At 41.2% G+C, this 20102-nt stretch overlaps 1 protein-coding gene across 18 annotated transcripts in view; it reads right to left on the reverse strand.

Moving 5' to 3' along the window:
• The window catches only part of DOCK9 (dedicator of cytokinesis 9), a 295408-nt gene that overhangs the window by 47012 nt on the left and 228294 nt on the right, over positions 1-20102 (reverse strand). For 10 of the 18 annotated variants that reach the window (XM_032592386.1, XM_030313249.1, XM_032592392.1 and 7 more), the window contains exons 34-38: positions 17494-17627; positions 15365-15479; positions 9699-9765; positions 7810-7857; positions 4861-4997 (exon numbers count right to left, since the gene is read on the reverse strand). In XM_032592386.1, the coding sequence (XP_032448277.1) occupies positions 4861-4997; positions 7810-7857; positions 9699-9765; positions 15365-15479; positions 17494-17627 (501 nt within the window). Of the gene's footprint in view, positions 1-4302; positions 4347-4860; positions 4998-7809; positions 7858-9698; positions 9766-15364; positions 15480-17493; positions 17628-20102 lie in introns of all 18 variants that reach the window. The other 8 variants (XM_030313287.1, XM_032592393.1, XM_030313278.1 and 5 more) reach the window with 3 other exon arrangements.

Raw genomic sequence — 20102 nt, forward strand, 5'->3', positions numbered from 1 at the left:
TGTTTAATAAACTGTTACTAGAACAGCTTGACTGAATAATACTGACCACATCTGTAAACTGTCTCCCCCTCTCCACTGCCATGACATCAGAGGTGATGTGGTGGGAGGGACACAGCTACATGCCTTTTCCAAACATGAGAGGACATTCGAGCTTGAAGAAGTCAGATATGTATTCTCATAGGGGGCACTTTCTTTTCAACAGCTGCCCTTACCCTTTATGAAACCAGAATTCTTGTTTTTATCGTTAATTTTTTTCCCTCTGGCCCATATAATATAAATCCAAAAAACAATACATTTTATGAGAAAAATGTAATACTACTAAATGACAAGGAATCTTCTTGCTAAAGAAGTCCCAAATGTTCACAAGAGACTCTAAAATACAGAGAAACAAGCTGAGGGTTGCTGGAGGGGTTGTGGGTAGGGGGATGGCTAAATGGGTAAGGGGCATTCAAGAAGACACTTGGGAGAGAGCACTGGGTGTGTACACGGGGAATGAATCACTGGGAATCTACTCCTGAAATCATTTTGCACTATTTGCTAACTTAGATGTAATTTAAAAATAAATTAACTATTAAGAAAAAAAAGAAGTCCCCAAATGTTGAAGATCCAGTCTCCCAGGTATATTTAACTCATGGTCTCCAGCATTTACTACTGCATGTATTTTTGCAACGTATCAGGTGGACCAACCCCTACATCATCTATTGTTTCATACTCCCATCCCATTTTTACTGCTAAAAAGGTTTTCCTCACAAATGAGCAGAGAGGAAACAGTAGAAATAAGAAAAATATTCCCAGGCAAAACTTACGTGATCTTGCTGTCTGTCCTCTGATTCACACACTCACACACAAAACAAATATTCTCAAAATGATTTGTGGAATGAGTCTAAAATCTCAGTTTATACTCGAGGAAATGGTTATGCCATCTGCCTCCCTCTGACCAATGCCTCAACCTAATGTTGAGCGGTGTCTGAAAAATAGTACCGTTATGGGATTTACATCTCAAACTGGGAAAAACATTGGTTTATGCATACATGTTAATTTAAAGTTCCTTTTTAAGGGTATTAAAACATAAACATGACTGACTTTGAATAGGCATTTTGCCAGACTTTGAGGTCTGAAACCCCAACAATTACAAGAAGTACCAATGACTGACTGCCATATTAGAATGTACTAGGTAAGATACAGGTGGTAGATAGGTCTGTTATAACTCAAAGATATACCCTGATATTATAAATGCTAGAAAATGTGCAAAAATGTATTTCTCAATCAAGGAACCTGTCTCAGAATCAAAAAAAGTGGCTTTATAAACAAACATTTCATTTACTATCTGAGTATATATATGCCTTCAAAGCATCCAAGTCCATTTTTCCCTATTTTAAAAAATATATTGCCAGGCTTAAAACCTTTGAAAATATTAATTTTACTTCAGAGATATATGCATTCCTCTGTATTTTTCCTATTACTTCAATATTATATCAAGGAACTTTATCACTGATACTCATTTTCTTACTTGTACTTCATAGACATCAAAGAATTCCAGAGTTAGATGGGGTCTTACAAACCCACTCGTCCAACTCCTCACCTTCTCTTGTGATGCTTAAGTGACCTGGACAATACCCCCAGTGGGTCTTCATCCAGTCTCTGTTTTCACACCTCCAGCTCCAAGTGCCCACGTAGCTAATGGGCAGTTCAGTTAGAAAATGCTTTGCACAATGACCTGAAATCTAATTCTCTGCAACTTACTCCATGACCTTGAACTCTCTCTTATACTGGATTATATGAAACACAGGTTTTCTTGAAGTGCTTCTACCTCTTGCTGGCTTCCCCCCCTCATACCAGTGGGAAATATGAATTCTCATACAAATAGATTTATATATTCCTAGGGCAAACATATAACATCAAAGTAAAGGCAAGGTGTTATTTTATATGTTTTGCACATGCATCACCTATTTGCAAACGTGTTTCACTTAGCTTCCCTCTCATAGCTTGGCTTATGTAAAATACTCTATATGCAGCTATCACTCTCAATATACCATTTGACACAAATATCTTCTGTTGACACACAATGGAGGTACTTTACAATAAAAAGGTCAATGTGTTAATGTTATACACATTTACTCTCATGTACCTGGGTAATGACTCAAAGTTAATGAACCTCTCTGTATCTTTGAGTGTTTTTTTTTTTTTTTGAAATAGCTAAAGACTATTTTGAGCACGTAGGATTTGTAATTTTCATTGTTTCCTATCAAAATCAAGAGTAAGAACCTGCCACGGTGACATGTGTACTGCATATGGTGTCCTTTCCCACGTCCTACATGGATGTGCTAATGGGGGCATGAAAGTTGGCCTCCATTGAATTAAATTTCCTGTGGTCTTCTGCTGCTCCCTGCTGGTCAAGCTGAGGCCTGGCAAAGCCTTTCCTACTCAAAGAAAAAGGCAAAACAAAAAATGCAGGTGGTGTATGGGGGACTCTATTTGTATTCTTTTCTAAAATAAATTCATTTTAGACTCTGGCACCCTACAAATCTCTCACATACTGGATCTAGGTCATATATTGGATGGTCCAACAGAAGGTACTGTATTCATTGTTAAGAAGAATTTTTAGGAAGACATATATACCTACAGACTTCCCCACAGAACACCCAGGTACAGGTGTGAAAAATAATCATGTATGTATATATACATATACATGCTCACACACATACACATGTATACATATAGCACATACTTCTCTGTGGCTTCTGGGCAAACTGACAATTTAGAGCTCAAAAAGCTAACAGAGGGAAAGGCTGACACCACCCAAATACATCATCAGATTTAGAGCTGTAAATGAAGACTGAGTTCTTGAAGAAGACACAAGGACTGTGAGACACCAGAACCAATTTGGGATGAGCAGGAATTGTAGGAACACAGGAGAAGGCTCAAAGAATCAGTTACACACTGTTTATTGGGAAGGCAGAAGGAGAAGCTCTGATGGAGGATGGTGTCACTGAAAACTGCTGAAGCAGAAACTATGGGAAGAAGAGGAGAGAGGCAGGAAGGACGGGCTCTCCGTGGGTAGCAGGAAGAGAGGATGGATATCAACCACGTTAGCAATATGGTCCTTGGCTGCAAAACACAGCCAGCTGTCTCTCCCTTCCAATTCAAGCCACCATTGCAAAATCTGTTTGCAGTGGGAGACAGCTGCCATAGTTTCTTAGTGGATTAAGGTTATTTATTCATGTGCCGATCATTCACTTGACTTTTGTTTTCTGTGTTTTCCTGAATGATTCTTTGGAGGCGGGGACTTGGTCTGTTGATTTATTTTTAAAGTGCTTTAAAGTTTAAAGTATTTATTTCAACTGATGGTGAGGTAGTCCCTGTGTTATAATCTGCACAAAGGCAGTGTAGCAACTTCTGCAGAACAATGGGAATTTAATTTCTGTTTGCTAAATGGAAGTGAAAACGAAAAACAACAAAATTTTTGTTTTGTTTGTTTACAACCCCTTGGCTACAGAGCTAGAAAAAGCCCTAACAGACAGAGGTGAAACAATGAAGTGCTGTGGCCTTAGATGTGTTACTAATATACGTCCTGCAGCTGAGTATAGGACTCAGAACTAGCTCTTGAAAGCTACCAATTCAGTGTGTGGCAGGCAAACATAATATGGATCTATATTAAGCTTAGAATTTTATAGAGAGTCTATGCCCATTGCATTTAACTTCGTTGGGGTGGAAGAGGGGACAGCTGTTATATATTTCGATTCCTTGGCCTTCTTACTCTGAACTACTACCAACTTAAAGTATTGAGAATATTGTCTTTACTCTTAGCCTATATTAAGAAAGAGGTATGAAGATCACAATGAGTGCAATTCCTACGATTAGAAATGATGAGAAGATATTAATAACTACATTAAAGACATGGAATGAGAACAAATAATTGTCTAGATTAAAACAACTAGCTAAATTATACCTGGAGAAAAGATGAAACAATTCAGAGAACATGTCACTAACAGAAATGGCATTTATTATAAATGATCGCCATTAGTTTTTAAAATACTGCATGGCTGATATTCTTTTAGGGTTTTCTGCTTTGAGAAACCCTTAGAAAGATGAAACATGTACATGTTTCTAGAACTAGTACATGATGCCATGTCCCCTCTGGTGATTTGAAAAAAGTAAATTAAAACTATGCTCCCCCTTTTTGGTAGAGTCTCTACTGTGAAGTTAGAAAGCCCCAAAGTTAGGAAGGCAAGATGAACGAAAAGGTCTCAGTTTGCAAGTGAAGCGGCCTCATAAGCAGACTCCAACCTGATTAAATCTTACCATTGTCTACAGAAATTCCAAGCACACTTGATATCTTTCTCACACTGAAAACACAGAAAAAGTCACTTTGTTATTGGCTTTTCCACACCCTCACAAATTGATTCATGGGCTTTATGTTTTCACAGCAGTTTAAGGATTAACATACATTCAAAGCTGGAATGTCAGAATGTGGACACGTGATCAGTTACATGCACGGGCTCAGAAGAGTGAAAGGGACCTGTTCCAGATGTCCTCAGGACTTCCAGAGGGAAAATGCAAGTATTAAGTTAAAAAATATCAAGAGAATGTTTGGCTCTCAAACCTGCCAAATTTTACGTTAAAAAATACTGAACGGAGGGGGGTTGGGACACTTTCAGGTCTAATGCCGTAGCTGACCACGTTCCGCATTATGTCACTCTCCTCCAAAGAAGGGGATTTCGCCATGAACTCTTCATCCCACTTGCTCTGAGCTGGAAGAAAAGTCAGGTTGGTGATGTGGCGCAGTGAGGCCTGGGGCTCTCCCCTCTGAGGTGTCACATGAGATGGCTGGCTGTTACGATGGCATGTCATGGGACTTACTGTGGTTAAAAGTGAGAGAGTTATCCAGGCTGCCCAGCTGCTGCAATCTGGCATGCATCATTCCTGTTCTGTTACGGGAAACAGGCAATGTCTGAGACTTTCGATCATGAACTATGGGTCCCAACCCCTCCTGGTTCCTGCAACATGAGTGAAATGGGATAGAAGCAAAAGTTAGACTTGTTACACTGCAGCAGGACGAGGAGGGTTAGTGAGGCCAGGACACAGCACAAGGGACGGCCACACGCCAGCCACGTGCAGCGCAGCCTTCTGGGGCCAGAGGAGCCAGAGACGTACACACAGGCCTCAGCTCTAAAAGGGTTCACAGCAAAGCACCTGACGACAAAGAAGCAAAAACCAAGCTGAAGCAGGGAACTTTCCAGTTCTAGAAAGTACTTTAGAGATGCTGCTTTTAAAAAATTTGAGCATCTGTCTGAGGTGGTGCTAAAGATTAGCGTTCTGACAACTGCCAAACACCACAAACCTTTTCGGGTTAAATAGGTTATTAAAGAGCAAAAAAAAAAAAAAATTCTTTAATGAAAATAATGCATTGGAAGAAGCAGAGAACAAACATGCAATGAGAAGGATTATATGAGGCGGTTTTAACAACCTTTATTCTTACCAGGCAGGAAGGAGAAGAGCCACACACTTTGTTAAACTTGTCAGCAGTCAAGTAAAGAAAATAGAAAAGTGATCTGGGTTAGCAATCAAACAGCTAAACTTCCTACTGTGTACCATCACCAGAGCAGATGAAAAATGAGACCCGTGCTGGAATGACACCTGTCGCCCATCCCGTAGCCAACGGTCTCCCTCCCTGTGTTATTGTGTGGAGTAGGACAGGGCATGCACGGAGCGTCAACATGCTGCTGGGTGATTTCAGACTGACGTGATGAGAAGGCACAGTAGTCATCAGACCGGACTGCCACGGAGAGCAGACACCGAGAGCGTTTACACTACTGCTCAGGACCTTTTTCACGTGTAGCAGAGACCACGGCAAAATTTTCCATACGGCAGGGCACACAGCTCACCACAGGGCACGTAACAAGTAACACTACCTTCCACTCCTGCCTTCCTATGCCCATCTGGTTTTAGGATAGTCCGAGGAAGCATACTTCTATATGCAAATATATACAGGGTGCTTATAAAGTCAGAAGACTTTTTTTTTTTTTCTTAATTAAATTTACAGCCATTACAAGTTAACAGTTACACAAAACCCAATTCTAAAATATTTTGTTGGGACAGAAATCTTCGGCTTCCCACATTCACCATGTTCAGTTCTGTGGCATTTCATTCTATTTTGCACAACACTCTCCAAATGCCATCTTGTGATGTAGGTGACAGTTACTTCAAGGAGGCTGTGAAGCTTGCTGGGCACAGTGCCAGCAATATGTGTCTGCCCATTTTCACGGGACAAAGTCAAAGCGAATAAAATCAAGGTGGGAGGCATTACTGTATAAGGTCACCTTGTATATACTTGCTTTTGGTACTCAAAAGTGCAAATGTAAAAATTACTGTTACGATAAAAAATAACAGCTAAAATTAGAGAACTTGTAAGTGCCGCTGCATTTCAGTTAAAAATAAAAAATATTAATAGGATAAAAGAATAAAATATGCTAAGTTTTCTTTAAAAAAAAACCACAACCTTTCAATGAACATAAAACATAATTCTGGACATTTCTCAAATATCCCAAGAAAAGAACAATGTTAACATAAAAAGTAAAATCTTCACATTCAAACAGTTCTTAAAAATCTCTTTCCCATTTCATTGCTGTAAAACAGAATCATAGATAAGAGAAAAAACCCTCAATTACCACTAAATTTTAAAGTTTTTCTTACAATGTAAATATGTTTACTTCAAATAAACTGCTAAAAACAGCAACAATAGAAAAATAGGATACTTAGACCAAGACCCCATAGATACATTATCACGGAATACGCAACACAGACAAAGACAAATACAGACACACTGAGAGTGGGTATAGGGCGGGAGTAAGAACTTGGTAATGACAAGATGTGCTCTGAGGAAATGCTTCCAAGAAGGACCTGCATGGCTGTCCCTGAGCAGAGTTTCCAGCTCTCCTCGAGTTCAGGATGGATCTGAGAGTATGGTGTGGGGCAGGGCAATGAGGATGTATGATACTCAGCAAAGAGCCCCAGCCGGACAATAGTAGAGCATGGTCAGCTTAGTTGGAGAAAAAAATTTTAGAGATGGTTTTTGTGGGAGTCTAAACAAATCTGAGATGGACTGAAAACACTCTTTCATTAAGAAAAAAAAGGAGGGGCGCACCTGGGTGGCTCAGTCACGTAAGTGTCTGACTTCGGTTTAGGTCATGATCTCGTGGTTCATGAGTTCGAGCCCTGTGTCGGGCTCTGTGATGACAGCTTGGAGCCTGGAGCCTGCTTCCGATTCTGTGTCTCCCTCTCTCTCTGCCCCTCCCCTGCTTGCACTCTGTCTCTCTCTCTCAAAAATAAAGAATAAGCATTTAATAAAATTTTTAAAAAAAGGGAGTGGTTATATGAGAAATTAACATCTTTGTAGTCGGGAGAAGGAATGGTAAAAAATGACCTTTGAAAGTCAAACAGGGAAAGGGGAAACCACTGAAGAAGAAAAGAGCAAGGAGACAACCAGGAGGGGCTGGGAGAAGAGAAAGGGGACATGGAAGGAAGAGAACATGGCGGGGGTGGGGGGTAGAACTTGGAAGGAAGTGTACGAGAGCAGCAGCAGGCCATGAAGGGAAATCCTTCCAAGAGATGTGCATGAGGCAAAATGAGACAGAAGGAGTGTGGGAATGTAGGCGGAAGATGCTACCAGATTTGATGGCAGCAATCCAAAGACATCACGGCTGTTTATGAGAATTCCAACTGCCAATCATCACAGATGACGATTCCCACACATTCAGATCCAAGTGACACGGAGAATGATACACAGTTCAGACCAAACTCCCACAGTACCTGGCTATGTATCGCTTCCCCATGTACTGGAACTGGTGCAAGCAGACTCTGCAGACGGGATGAAAGATTATTAGGAAAACGGGAAAATAACTGTCATCAATACGTTGTTTTAGTTAAACCCATCAGGGGCGCCTGGGTGGCTCAGTCAATTAAGCGTCTGACTTCAGCTCAGGTCATGATCTCACAGCTCGTGAGTTCGAGCCCCGCATCGGGCTCTGTGCTGATAGCTTAGAGCCTGGAGCCTGCTTCAAATTCTATGTCTCCCTCTCTCTCTGCTCCTCCCCTGCTCATGCTCTGTCTCTCCTTCAAAAATAAATAAAAACATCTAAAAAAAATTAAAAAAAAACCCCATCAACAAGAACATTTACTAAACTCTTACACCTACCACTAGCCTCTTGCTTCTGGGGCTCAGAAATTCTCAGGAAGGTCCCTCTCGCCCAGAGACGGTTACTAACCTACCCTTGTTGTGCTGCTGTCGGTACTGTGCTGCATGGTGAGAGCCACAGAGAGGCTGGGACCAACAGGGCTGTCCACAGACTCAGGGTCTGGACGCTGACTCAGGCAGTTTGCCATAGAAATCACAACGGAGGGGCGCCTGGGGGGGCTCAGTCACTTAAGCATCCGACTTCGGCTCAGGTCATGATCTCTTACTTCATGGGTTCACGCCCTACATCAGGCTCTGTGCTGACAGCTCGGAGCCTGGAGCCTGCTTCAGATTCTGTGTCTCCCTCTCTCTCTGCCCCTCCCCGCTCATGCTCTGTCTCTGTATCTGTCTCTCTCAAAAATAAACAAACATTGAAAAAAATTAAAAAAAAAAAAGAAGAAATCAGGATGGAAAACCTAGACACTGGTGCACTCTTCTAAACTGCGTATTTGTCCTCTGAGTAAGGAGCTCCCTCTTTTGGCTTTTGTAAATGGACTAGTCCCTTACAGACACCCAGTATCCAGTTTTTTGGTTTGCTGTAATATATCCACAACACTGATAGTTTTAAAAATCATGTATTTAATAAGAAGCAGCCACAATAATGTCCAGTATGTTCTTCTGGTGCTGAATCCCATCTGTCTCTCCCACCTTTAACTCAGCAGAGAGAACAATCACGAGACTATGAACCAAGGCCACAATCCAAAATGCACAAAGTTCTGAACACCATAGGTTTCCACCTGAGTTTAAGCAAATACATTTGCAGCAAAATCATGACCCCAACTAAAAAGATCTAAAGCTACTTATAGTTATAACTTACCCCATTATTGTGAACAATCATAGTGCTGCAGAAAGTTTTTTTACTGCAGAAGCAATAATGTGTTTAATTGTGGGGTGCTGTCTGAGACCCCGCTGGGGTGTTACAGAATATGCTGTATATGTACATTTTCTAAAAATCTAATAAATTCTGGATTTGGAAAATCATTTGGACAAGGGACTGTGAATCTGTGTTTTTTAAAGTAGAGTTTAAAGGAAATCAGAAACGTAAATTAAAGAGATAAAATGAGATAATATAGATAAAATGTGAGATTTCACTTATATTTCAAAATCATAGTTATTTTTCTGTCTCAGTTTTGACAACTGCTTGAACTAAATTAGATTCAATTTAGAAATGTAGCATCCACCCAATTCGGCTAATAAATTGTGCTATCTATTAAAAGGACTTATACACACAGTTAGCTCTCATCTATAACAACAATATCTCTAATAATTCAGGTTTGGTCACCTGCCCACTGAGTCATGTGCTCCTGAGAGCAAGTGCTGGGGTCGGGTCCAGGAGAAAGAGCTCAAAACTAAGTGTGAGTATACAGCATTCCAGGTTCAACTACATCGTATTGCTCACACCTCTTAATCAGCCAGGAAAAATAAAGATTAAAAAAAAATCAATGAGCAAAACAAAACTACTCACTCAGATATTGTAAAAAAATCCATAAGTTCAGACGTTGAAGCCTTGTTCCAATACGTAAACAAAGCATCTAGAAGATAAACATTAATTTGGTCAAAATCACAATGTGTATTACATGCATTAGGGGATGGGGAAAAGATTTTGGAGCATAAACCCCCAAACCCTCCTGCTTTTACAGCTAATCAAAGAACAAACCACAGTGACCAATCTATACCGGTAACATATACAACATGCACATTCAATTTAAAGAAGCTACATGTGGGAGCACCTGGGTGCCTCAGTCGGTTAAATGTCTGACTCTTGGTTTCAGCTCAGGTCATGATCTCACGGTTTCCTGAGTTCAATTCCCGCACTGGGCTCTGTGCTGACAGTGTGGAATCTGCTTGGGATTCTCTCTCACCCTCTCTCTCTGCCCTGCCCCCACTTGTGCTATCAGTCTCTCTCAAAATAAATAAATAAAAACTTAAAAAAAAATAACTGAACTTTAACCTCATCCTGCATCACTCAGCACCATATAGTACATACACACACACACACGTGTGTGTGTGTGTGTGTGTGTGTATTTTTTTTTTCCCAAAGGTTGACTGCCATGTGCAGCACCTCATTTGGATGTGTCTGGAGTCTTGGAAGCTGGACTCTCCTACATTCTCCCACAAATAGACCTTGAGAGCTTGTCTGGAGGTTCCAGCAGGGAAGCACAGCTATCATATACCTTTGACCCAAGAATGGTCCTCCTCTGTCAGGGAGGGTCGTCCTCTTTGACCAAGCGCACAGCTTTGGGAGGGACACACATGGAGCAGAGAGGGAGGAAGGGGACACCCACCTAGCCAGCCAGATTGGCCAAATCAATCCTGGCAATCAATGGGGTGACAGATGTCACAGCCAGATAAACCCTCACATCCCTTTTTTTTTTTTTCATTTGAGAGAGAGAGCACGAGTGAGGGAGAGGGGCAGAGAGAGAGAGAGAGAGAAAGTTTTAAGCAGGCTTCACACTGAGCCTGACACAGGGCTTGATCCCACAACGCTGGGATCACGACCTGAGCTAAAATCAAGAGTTGGATGTTCAAACGACTCAGCCACCCAGTTTCCTTTATAGTACACATTTAAGTTATATATAATGTGCTCTTAAATGGACCAGAAATTTCAAAGAATACAAGTAGGCATATAATCTCAAGTTAGGCTCTCTCTTGGGGCGCCTGGGTGGCGCAGTCGGTTAAGCGTCCGACTTCAGCCAGGTCATGATCTCGCGGTCCGTGAGTTCGAGCCCCACGTCAGGCTCTGGGCTGATGGCTCAGAGCCTGGAGCCTGTTTCTGATTCTGTGTCTCCCTCTCTCTCTGCCCCTCCCCCGTTTATGCTCTGTCTCTCTCTGTCCCAAAAATAAATAAACGTTGAAAAAAAAAATGTTAAAAAAAAGTTAGGCTCTCTCTTTGCTTACTACACAATCTCTCTCCAGTAAGGAATCTGTTGAAAATTCTTGTATGTACTTCAGTACCCTCTTCCTAGCACACACATGCAGAAATGGAGGCATACATGCTGCACACACTGTTTCTCCTTTGGGTTTCAATTCAACAACATAGTCTAGATCAATTCCAATCTTTTCCAAGTTGCATCATATTCCTCTCCATGAATGCACTGTGATTGAGTTAGCCAGTCCCTTACTGATAGATATTTACTTGTTTTTTTCTCCCTAATCTTTTGCCGCCTTATATTATGGTTTGAAGAACATCCTTTTACATGGATGTTTGCACACTTGTCCAACTACATCCATAGGACAAATATTCTAGAAGTGAAACAGCCATGTCAAATGTTATGTGCATTTAAAATTTTGACAGATATTGCCAAATAGTTTTCCAAACATGCAATGTATGCAATTTCCTGTTTCTCAGCATGATGATTCAGTATCCTCTCAATTAAGAAGTCACACTCATACCTGCTCTGCATCAAGATGACCTGGCATATTTTTAGTGAAGGCAAATCCTATAAATATATTTATAGGAAGCATTCTCTGTGTATGACCCTTAGCTTTTTAGCATTGCACAAAGAGTGTTATTATTGGATAGTTAAACACGTTTGCATTCTTTTTTTTACTGTTTATTTTTGAGAGAGAGAGTGCAAGAACATGAGTGGGGGAAGGGGAGAGAAGGAGGAGGGGATGAGAGGATCTGAAGCAGGCTCTGGGCTCTGTGTGGACAGCAGAGAGCCTGACATGGCACCTGAACTCACAAACTGTGAGATCAAGATCTGAGTCAAAGTCAGAAACTTAACCAACTAAGCCACCCAGGAGCCCCAAACACTTTTGCTTCTTATATTTTGTCTCGGTTGGGAAATTGGTGAAGAGATTTCTCTCAGGAAAAAAAGCCAGTGAGTCTTGGGTCCTGAGGTGAGTGAGAGCATGTCTGCAGAGATGCTGATGGCTCCTGAAGGTGCATGGCCGCAGACTTTTTACTCCACACTTGTCTAGAATGGTGACAGGCAGGGGAAGCCATGGGAGATAGATAGATAGATAGATATATATAGATATAGATATAGATATAGATATAGATATAGATATAGATATATATATATAGCGACTCTGTTCTCTTGCAGGCTCTCTCCTGGGTGGTCTCATGATTGCATACCTATCAAATCTGAATTCTCACCATGGCCAGAGGAAGAATTCCAATTTATAGATAAGCTAATGAAGGCTTAGAGAAGTCAAGTAATTCTCCCAATTACCAACTTGAAGAATCATGGTGGGATGGGGATTTAAATCAAGTATACCTGATTTTCATGTTTTTTTTTTAAATGTTTATTTATCTATTTTGAGAACGAGACAGAGGGTGCAAGCAGGGGAGGGGCAGAGAATCCCAAGCAGGCTTCATGTTGTCTGTAGTCTGACATAGGGCTTGATCTCACAAACCATGAGATTGTGACCTAAGCCAAAATCAAGAGTTGAACGCTCAACCAACTGAGCCATCCAGGTGCCCCAAGCACACCTAATTTTAAAAACCACGTTAAGGGGTGCCTGGGCTGGCTCAGTCAAAGGAGTATGTGACTCTTGATCTCAGGGGCTTGAGTTCAAGCACCATGCTGGATACAGAGATTACTTAAATAAATAAAATTAATTTTTTAAAAAGCCATGTTTAGTCTACTAGACAAGTAAAATGAGTAGGTTGGTTCAGGGATTCTGAGTTTAGATTCCAGAGGGACAGAGTCTGGTTACTTGAGGTTGACCATCCTCATGTGGTGAGAACCCAAAGAGCCAAGTGAACATGGGAGGAGGGGGAGGGTGGCTCTCAGGGTCAACCTGCAGACATCTTTGGTAACCCCAGCACATATCAGACAAAACCGGCTGGCTAGCCAAGAGGCACCAAGCCGCCTTTCCTTTTGGCTATTGGCTGAGGCTGAGGCTGAGTCTACTGGCCAAGGAAAGGGGGAAGGACAACTAACCTCTATGAAGGAGGGAAGGGCCCAACATATAGAAGGTGCTCTTTGAATGTGGAATAAGGAAAAGAGTAGCTATAGAGTTACACAGTTGACTTTGGTTGTCTGTCTGGCAGAATACTCCAAAGGCAATTTCTCCCCCACCCCATACCATACACAAGAATCAAGTCCAGGTAGACGTTAAGATTTCAATGTGAAAGTTTAAATAATATACCACTGTTAAAGAAAATGTAGAAGAATATCTTCATAACTCTGGGGGTAGATGAGGATTTTTTTTTTTTTAATTTTTTTTTCAATGTTTATTTATTTTTGGGACAGAGAGAGACAGAGCATGAACGGGGGAGGGGCAGAGAGAGAGGGAGACACAGAATCGGAAACAGGCTCCAGGCTCTGAGCCATGAGCCCAGAGCCTGACGCGGGGCTCGAACTCACGGACCGCGAGATCGTGACCTGGCTGAAGTCGGACGCTTAACCGACTGCGCCACCCAGGGCGCCCCGGTAGATGAGGATTTTTAAACAGGACACACACAACATTCAAATTATAAAAGGAAAGAAACTGATAAGTTGAAGGTAATTTTTTAGAAAAGATGCTCTAAAACTGTTTTTGAAGAGATGGTTGCATTTTTCAAGTATGCACACGGCCTTCCAAAGTGCTGACTTTAAAGGAAAACTTTCACTTGGATGCAAAATTTTGGATACTCTGGTTTTAAAAAGTAGTTCCGTTCTGGTTATATATCATATTTATTATTTGAAACTTGAAATGTTTTAAAGAAAATTTTCAGCAAAGAAAAAACAGAATTACAAGGCTGGCTAATAAGATTCACTCACCACCATGATGTAAAGTTCAGAACTTTTGATATTAAGGGAAGAATTTCAATTTTATAGCTCAAATATCAGAGTAAGTGCCCAGTGCTTTGCTATTTGGTCATCACTCAAGGAAAATCTTGTCTGTTGTTTATTTAAAGCTATTTTAAAATAAAGGTGACGGAAAAATAAAACAGTCCAGTCCTGAAGCACTTTAAGGACAGTATGCTGTTCCTAATATCTGAGTACTAAGGTCAGGATGTTAATGCTATGGAAATGGAAGCTTGATATAAAAGTAATACTATTTTTTAGGCAGACATGTCTTCCCCTGGGTGTGTAACGCCCATACCTACTGCCACCACACACAGGCAGCACGAGATGCCTTCAACATTTTGTTTTCAAAAGACTTTGCTCACTCAATATGCTTCACAGTAAACTTTCTGATATGTTGCAGGGAAAGTAGGATAAGATTTTTGAACAAGTTAAGAAATGTGACCTTGTACCATGGCATGATTTCATGTGATTGCTCGTATGACAAAACCAGAGTTGAAATGTCTATCACAGATATTTAAAACTTTATTCTATTAAAAAATATGGTCGTCAAACCCTTCAGAAACTTAACCTACTGGGGTGGCTGGGCAGCTCAGTCAGGGGAGAGGGAGACACAGCCTCCAGGCTCTGAACTGTCAGGTTGAACTCAAAAACTGTGAGATCATGACCGGAGCTGAAGTCAGATGCTTAACTGACTGAGCCACCCAGGTGCCCCTCGACTCTTGATTTGAGCTCAGGTCATGATCTCACAGTTCATGAATTCAAGCCCACTGACAGCACAGAGCCTTCTTAAGATTCTCTCTCTCTCTCCATCTCCCTGCCCTTCCTCGACCCGTGCACACGTGTGCTCTCTCCAAAATAAATAACTAAACTTAAAAAAAAAACTTAATCTACTAGGATACTACTATTTCCACTAGAAAACGAAAAACTCACATCTCACTTCCAGTTAAAGCCAGGAATGTCACACACTCTCTAAATGGAATTGATGCTTAGATCCCCCAATACTACATATTCCAATTCAAGAGCCTGACTAGAAAATTATGCAAGTTGCCAGTACGTTTGTTTGGACAAATAAAATTAAAAAAAAAAAAATCAAAAGCTACCTCATTTATCTGCTTCTGTCTCATTTAAGATGGTACGTCTGAGTTTAATAAAAAATATTTTTAAATGGCCCATGCACATTTTAGAACTCATTTTCTAGAACAATTAGTAAAAATCTTTTTCCAAATTAAGACTTTTATTTCTACTACATTTAGTAAATTAACATGTATTTCAAACATGGAAGAAAAGCCTTTTAAATCCTTCTATCCTTTCAAGCAATTACAAGTTTTAAAAATTAAACTAAATACTAAATGAAGAAAGTAAAACTGACATCCTTATTTTAACCTACCATCAGACATGCTTTTTAAGATGTAGAGGAAACACATCAGCAGGCTCTTAATCTCAGACTGGTCAAGTTTGTCACAGCGAACCACAGAATTTCCCAAAGCGCCACCTTGCTGGTGCTAAAAAAAAAAAAAAAAAAGGAAGTACAGGTGATTTTTTTATCCTTCATTACAGGGAAAACAAAACTAGGTTCATTTTTCTCCCTTGAAAGAGAAAGACTCTTAGAACTGAGTCAAATCACACAAATCGGAAGGTATAACTACTTTGTCAACAAACTACAGGCACACCTTCACCAAATACACACACAGGTGCTGGTGCATAGGAGCTCTGACTCGTCTCCTTTCACATACTTTCCTAAGAGACAAGCCAGAAGGCGCGGACTTTTCAAACTGGGTAACTATAGTTGTGGCTACCAGCTTAGTTCTGAAATGCCAAGTACAATCTCATGCAGAAAGTATGCGTACTAGGATCAGACACAGAAATGATGCTTCAGAAGACACTGCAGGATATGGTTGGGAACCATATCCTCAGGAGAACGCCAGTGGCTGAAAGAGCAAATAAAATCTATCCTGCTCCTGTGTACCAGCCACGAAAGCCTGGTGCTGAGTCACTGGCATTCAGCTGACAACGTGGGGCACCCTTGGGGAAAAGCGATAGGCAGGTACCCAATAGGGCCAAATAGGGACAGCTCAGCAGAGTGTGGCCAAAGACCCTAAATTGATGAGATCATCCCCTCACCAGCTTAGCCCAACACCGCAAACTTCTGAACACACAGGGCACAGGGTGAGAGCAGTTTTGCCACTACACAGCAGGTTCACGTTAAAAAAAAAAAAAAAAAAAAGAACAAGAATCTCATCTCCTGATAAAACACAGGAGATTTTAAAATCTTCAAAGTTACATTTCCAATCGAAATCAGGATTTTATTATTTTTTTTTGCCAAATACCAAAGCAGAAAGATCAATTAAAAATATCTTTCATTCAAGGCATTGGGGGGCAATTGAAAAAAATAACGATAAATGGGCTTAACTAACCACACACGTGTATTTCTAGTATAGGAAGAAACACAGGTGCAGTTAGTGGCAAAAGTGTCATGCGGGTGCATTGTCTCGCCCACCCACTTCGCCAGGGCCACGAGGAGAACCCAGGACTTCTTGCAGTGGGAGGGAAGGAGCGGCATGCAGAGTTTTCTCTGGCAAAGGTGGAATCGTTAGAAGGGAAAAATCCACAGTGACCCGGTTTTTCCTGGCTGACTGGCAGCTCTCTTCCTCCTCTCCAGCACTGCGTATGATGCAAGCGGAATGCCTCCTGAGCGGCTTCTCACTCTACACGTGAAGGCAAGTCATGGTCAAGGGAGAAGGTCAGTATGTCATGACGCACACTGAAATGCTGGCGTCTCTACAGAATGGCACTGGAGGATAATCGTGTCAATGCCAGCCACAGAAGTACAGGTATGGTTACAACCCTGATTTTCCACGTGCCTGAGAGCTAGAAGTACATCCCTAAGCGGTTCACCTGTTTAGTGGTGCGATTGCCTAGAACTTGAAATAACTCAGGAAAACGGTGGCGAAGGCAAAACCAATCTACCATTGTCCCGGGTTTAAAGTCAAGCTTTATCCATTCCCACAAAGTTCCAAATAGCCTGACCCTTGATTATTTCAAGAAAAAAAAGTTAAATACGAGGAGGATGTGTTGTGTTGGGGGTACCAGTGTGAGACAGTTTTTAATAAAGCCTTACCCCTGAATCACCTATATGATGAATTAATTTTTCTGGAGCTGGCTTTGGACTCAATACTCATTTGTACGGAAAACTGTGTATAAACGGTATTCTCTGACAGGCCATGGGCATTTTAAATGAGTGGCATTTTGATCTCCCTACCTGTCCAACCTGCCAAAACTATTTGCTCAAGGTCCTCCACTATAAACATTGCCCTCATCTGAACTCCTGCAAACAGGAATTGGGGTTTCAGGAAATGGGCTCCATCCTTAGATAATACTCTGATCATCTACTCCAGGTTAATAGACTTATTAAAAAAAAAAGTCACACTTATTGAACACTAGAACACGAAGCAAGGTTTACTTTGTGCTAAATCCATTAGTTTTAAGAAATATTTAAGTTAGATGACAAGAAATTACCTTATCCAGGGAATTGCTTTTCTCACTATTCCTTTCTGGAAGGCTGTTCCCCGAATCTGTGCTTATGAGGGATCCTCTCGAATCAGCATTTCTCACACTATTGATGTTTGGAGTTGACGTCGTATATGGAGAAGCTAAAGGGAAATTTAAGCCAAGACCAAAGATATGGTGAGACAGAACAAAATAAAGGTAAGTACTGAACTTTAAGGGAAATTGCTTTTATGGCCCTTGTTTCTTCTGTTAGGAAGCTGGCTCAAGCACTGCATTCAACTACCTCACCTTTAAAGAACCAGACCATGGGGCGCCTGGGTGGCTCAGTCGGTTAAGCGTCCGACTTTGGCTCAGGTCATGATCTCACGGTTCATGAGTTCAAGCCCTACATTGGGCTCTGTGTTAACAGCTCAGAGCCTGGAGCCTGCTTCACATTCTGTGTCTCCCTCTCTCTCTGCCCCTTCCCTGCTTATGCTGTGTCTCTCTCTGTCTCAAAAATAAATAAACATTAAAAAAAAAAATAAAGAAAGAACCAGACCATCATCTGAAACGCTCAGACGGAACCATCAGTTCCATGGCTTGTGAGAAGCCACCTCTGATTTCTTCAGGCTAAAGGAGCATATGCGGTTTCAGAATGAGATAAAGGCTCAAAAAAATATATATTAAAAAGGCAAATCCACCTGCAACTATCAAATCAAAAAACTAAACCAATTCAATAAAACCACAGTATTCAAACTGTGTGCTAAGGCGACCTGAGAAACTCAGAGGGGTGTCTGGGGATATTTTACATTTTCAAGAAAAACACAGTGATACATGACATCTGCTGAAACTGTAGTTTCCATGTTAGATCGTGCTACATTCCTTTCGATGATGTCGTGTCTTTGTGAAGCTAGGTATTTGGCGGCTGCTGTGATTAAAAGCAAGTACTGGGTGAAAAATCACTGCGGACCAGGAACGTGAAGATGGTGGTGAGCAGTCTGATTCCAGCTGAGAAGCTGGCCAGTGCCTACCAGGCATACACATCCCATTGGTAATGCCTGTGGTGTGGTTATTAAAATTAAAATGATTTTCCTTTAAATTTATGTATTTTTCAAATGCCTACTAAGTTGTTCGGATATGAGAACTTATTAGGTTATTTTGGGGCACCTGAGTGGCTCAGTCAGTTAAGCATCTGACTCTTGGTTTTGGCTCACATCATGATCTCACAGTTTGTGAGATCGAGTCCTGCACAGGACTCGGTGCTGACAGTGTGGAGCCTGTTTGGGACTCTCGCTCTTTCCCTTACTCTGCCCCTCCCAGCTCATGTTCTCTCTCAAAATAAATAAATAAACATTAAAGAAAAAAACCTTTTTAGGTTTTTTTGGCTGTAAGCACCTTATCAACAGAACTGCTGGGTGTTTCATTCTGGCCTGGGGACTCCATAGAAAACTCACTGTGACGGTAAGCATGCTGCAAACTGAGAATGGTTGGGAATCTCTGCAACAGTTACGAGCGGAAATGAAATTTAACTTAGAAGTAAAATTTGTGACATCCGTGAAAAAATAGCATTTGAAGGCAGAAATCAGCCCCTACACCTCATTACTATGGAATTTTTAAAAGTAATGGATGGACTTCCTGCTTAGATAAGACTTAAGTACCTCACTCACATAATTTAAAACGACTGTCAAACTTCCACATTCGTGCTGAACCCAAATGGCCTGGCTGGTTGTGCACACTGCATGAGCGAGCACAGCCTCCCACACCCAGGCTGAAGATGCCGTTCCCTAATGCTAGGAACAGGCCGGGGTTTTCAGATTTCCAGATGCAAATGAGCTGCTGGAATGAGCTGCTTCTAAATTAATCCCGCCCTTCACCTGACACTACAGCCATCCCTGAAACTGACTCAGCATATTAAAATTAAGAAAAGAGCCAGGGGAATTGGAACATGCAAGTGATGGCTGGAATATGTAAACCATTGGCCTCCCGCTGCCCCATCCCAGGGCAGAAGCTGTGTGATTGACTGTCATGGGGAAAAGGCAAAAATCTATGAAAAATCTAGAGCCTTTTTCTATACTTAGAGATAAAACACACATTATGACTGAATTTTAATTATAGTCCTCCTAATATAACCAGGCTTCATATTTAATGTAGAACATAATGATCATGAGAAAGAGGTCCTCAGTAAAGCAAAATTAGACTCTAAATTCCCAGAGTTTTAGGATCAGTTCCAGAAACGGAGTCCTAATCTAAGGCAAACAGATGGAAATGCAATAAATCAAAATCAGCATGCTTAGTAGAACTATGTTCCCATTGTGTGTGTGTGTGTGTGTGTGTGTGTGTGTGTGCATGTGTGTGTAATATCTCAGTCCAGTGCTTAACCTTTAAAAATCTTAAACAACATGTAAGTGAAATGGAAAGAAGTTTAATTCACCTCTGTCTTCTTTGTACAGACAGCCCAGTGCAAAACACTGAGTAGGTGGAAAAAGAAACCCTGAGTCTAAGAGGCGTGTCTTTTATTTTATTTTTAAAATTTTAATTTTTTTAGAGAGTGTGCAAGTGGGGGAGGGACAAAGGGAGAGACAGAATCTCAAGCAGACTCCACGCCCAGTGCAGAATCTGACAAGGGACTTGATCGCACA

The sequence above is a fragment of the Lynx canadensis genome, chromosome A1 (assembly GCF_007474595.2).
Source record: "Lynx canadensis isolate LIC74 chromosome A1, mLynCan4.pri.v2, whole genome shotgun sequence".
In the NCBI taxonomy this organism is placed as follows: domain Eukaryota; kingdom Metazoa; phylum Chordata; class Mammalia; order Carnivora; family Felidae; genus Lynx; species Lynx canadensis.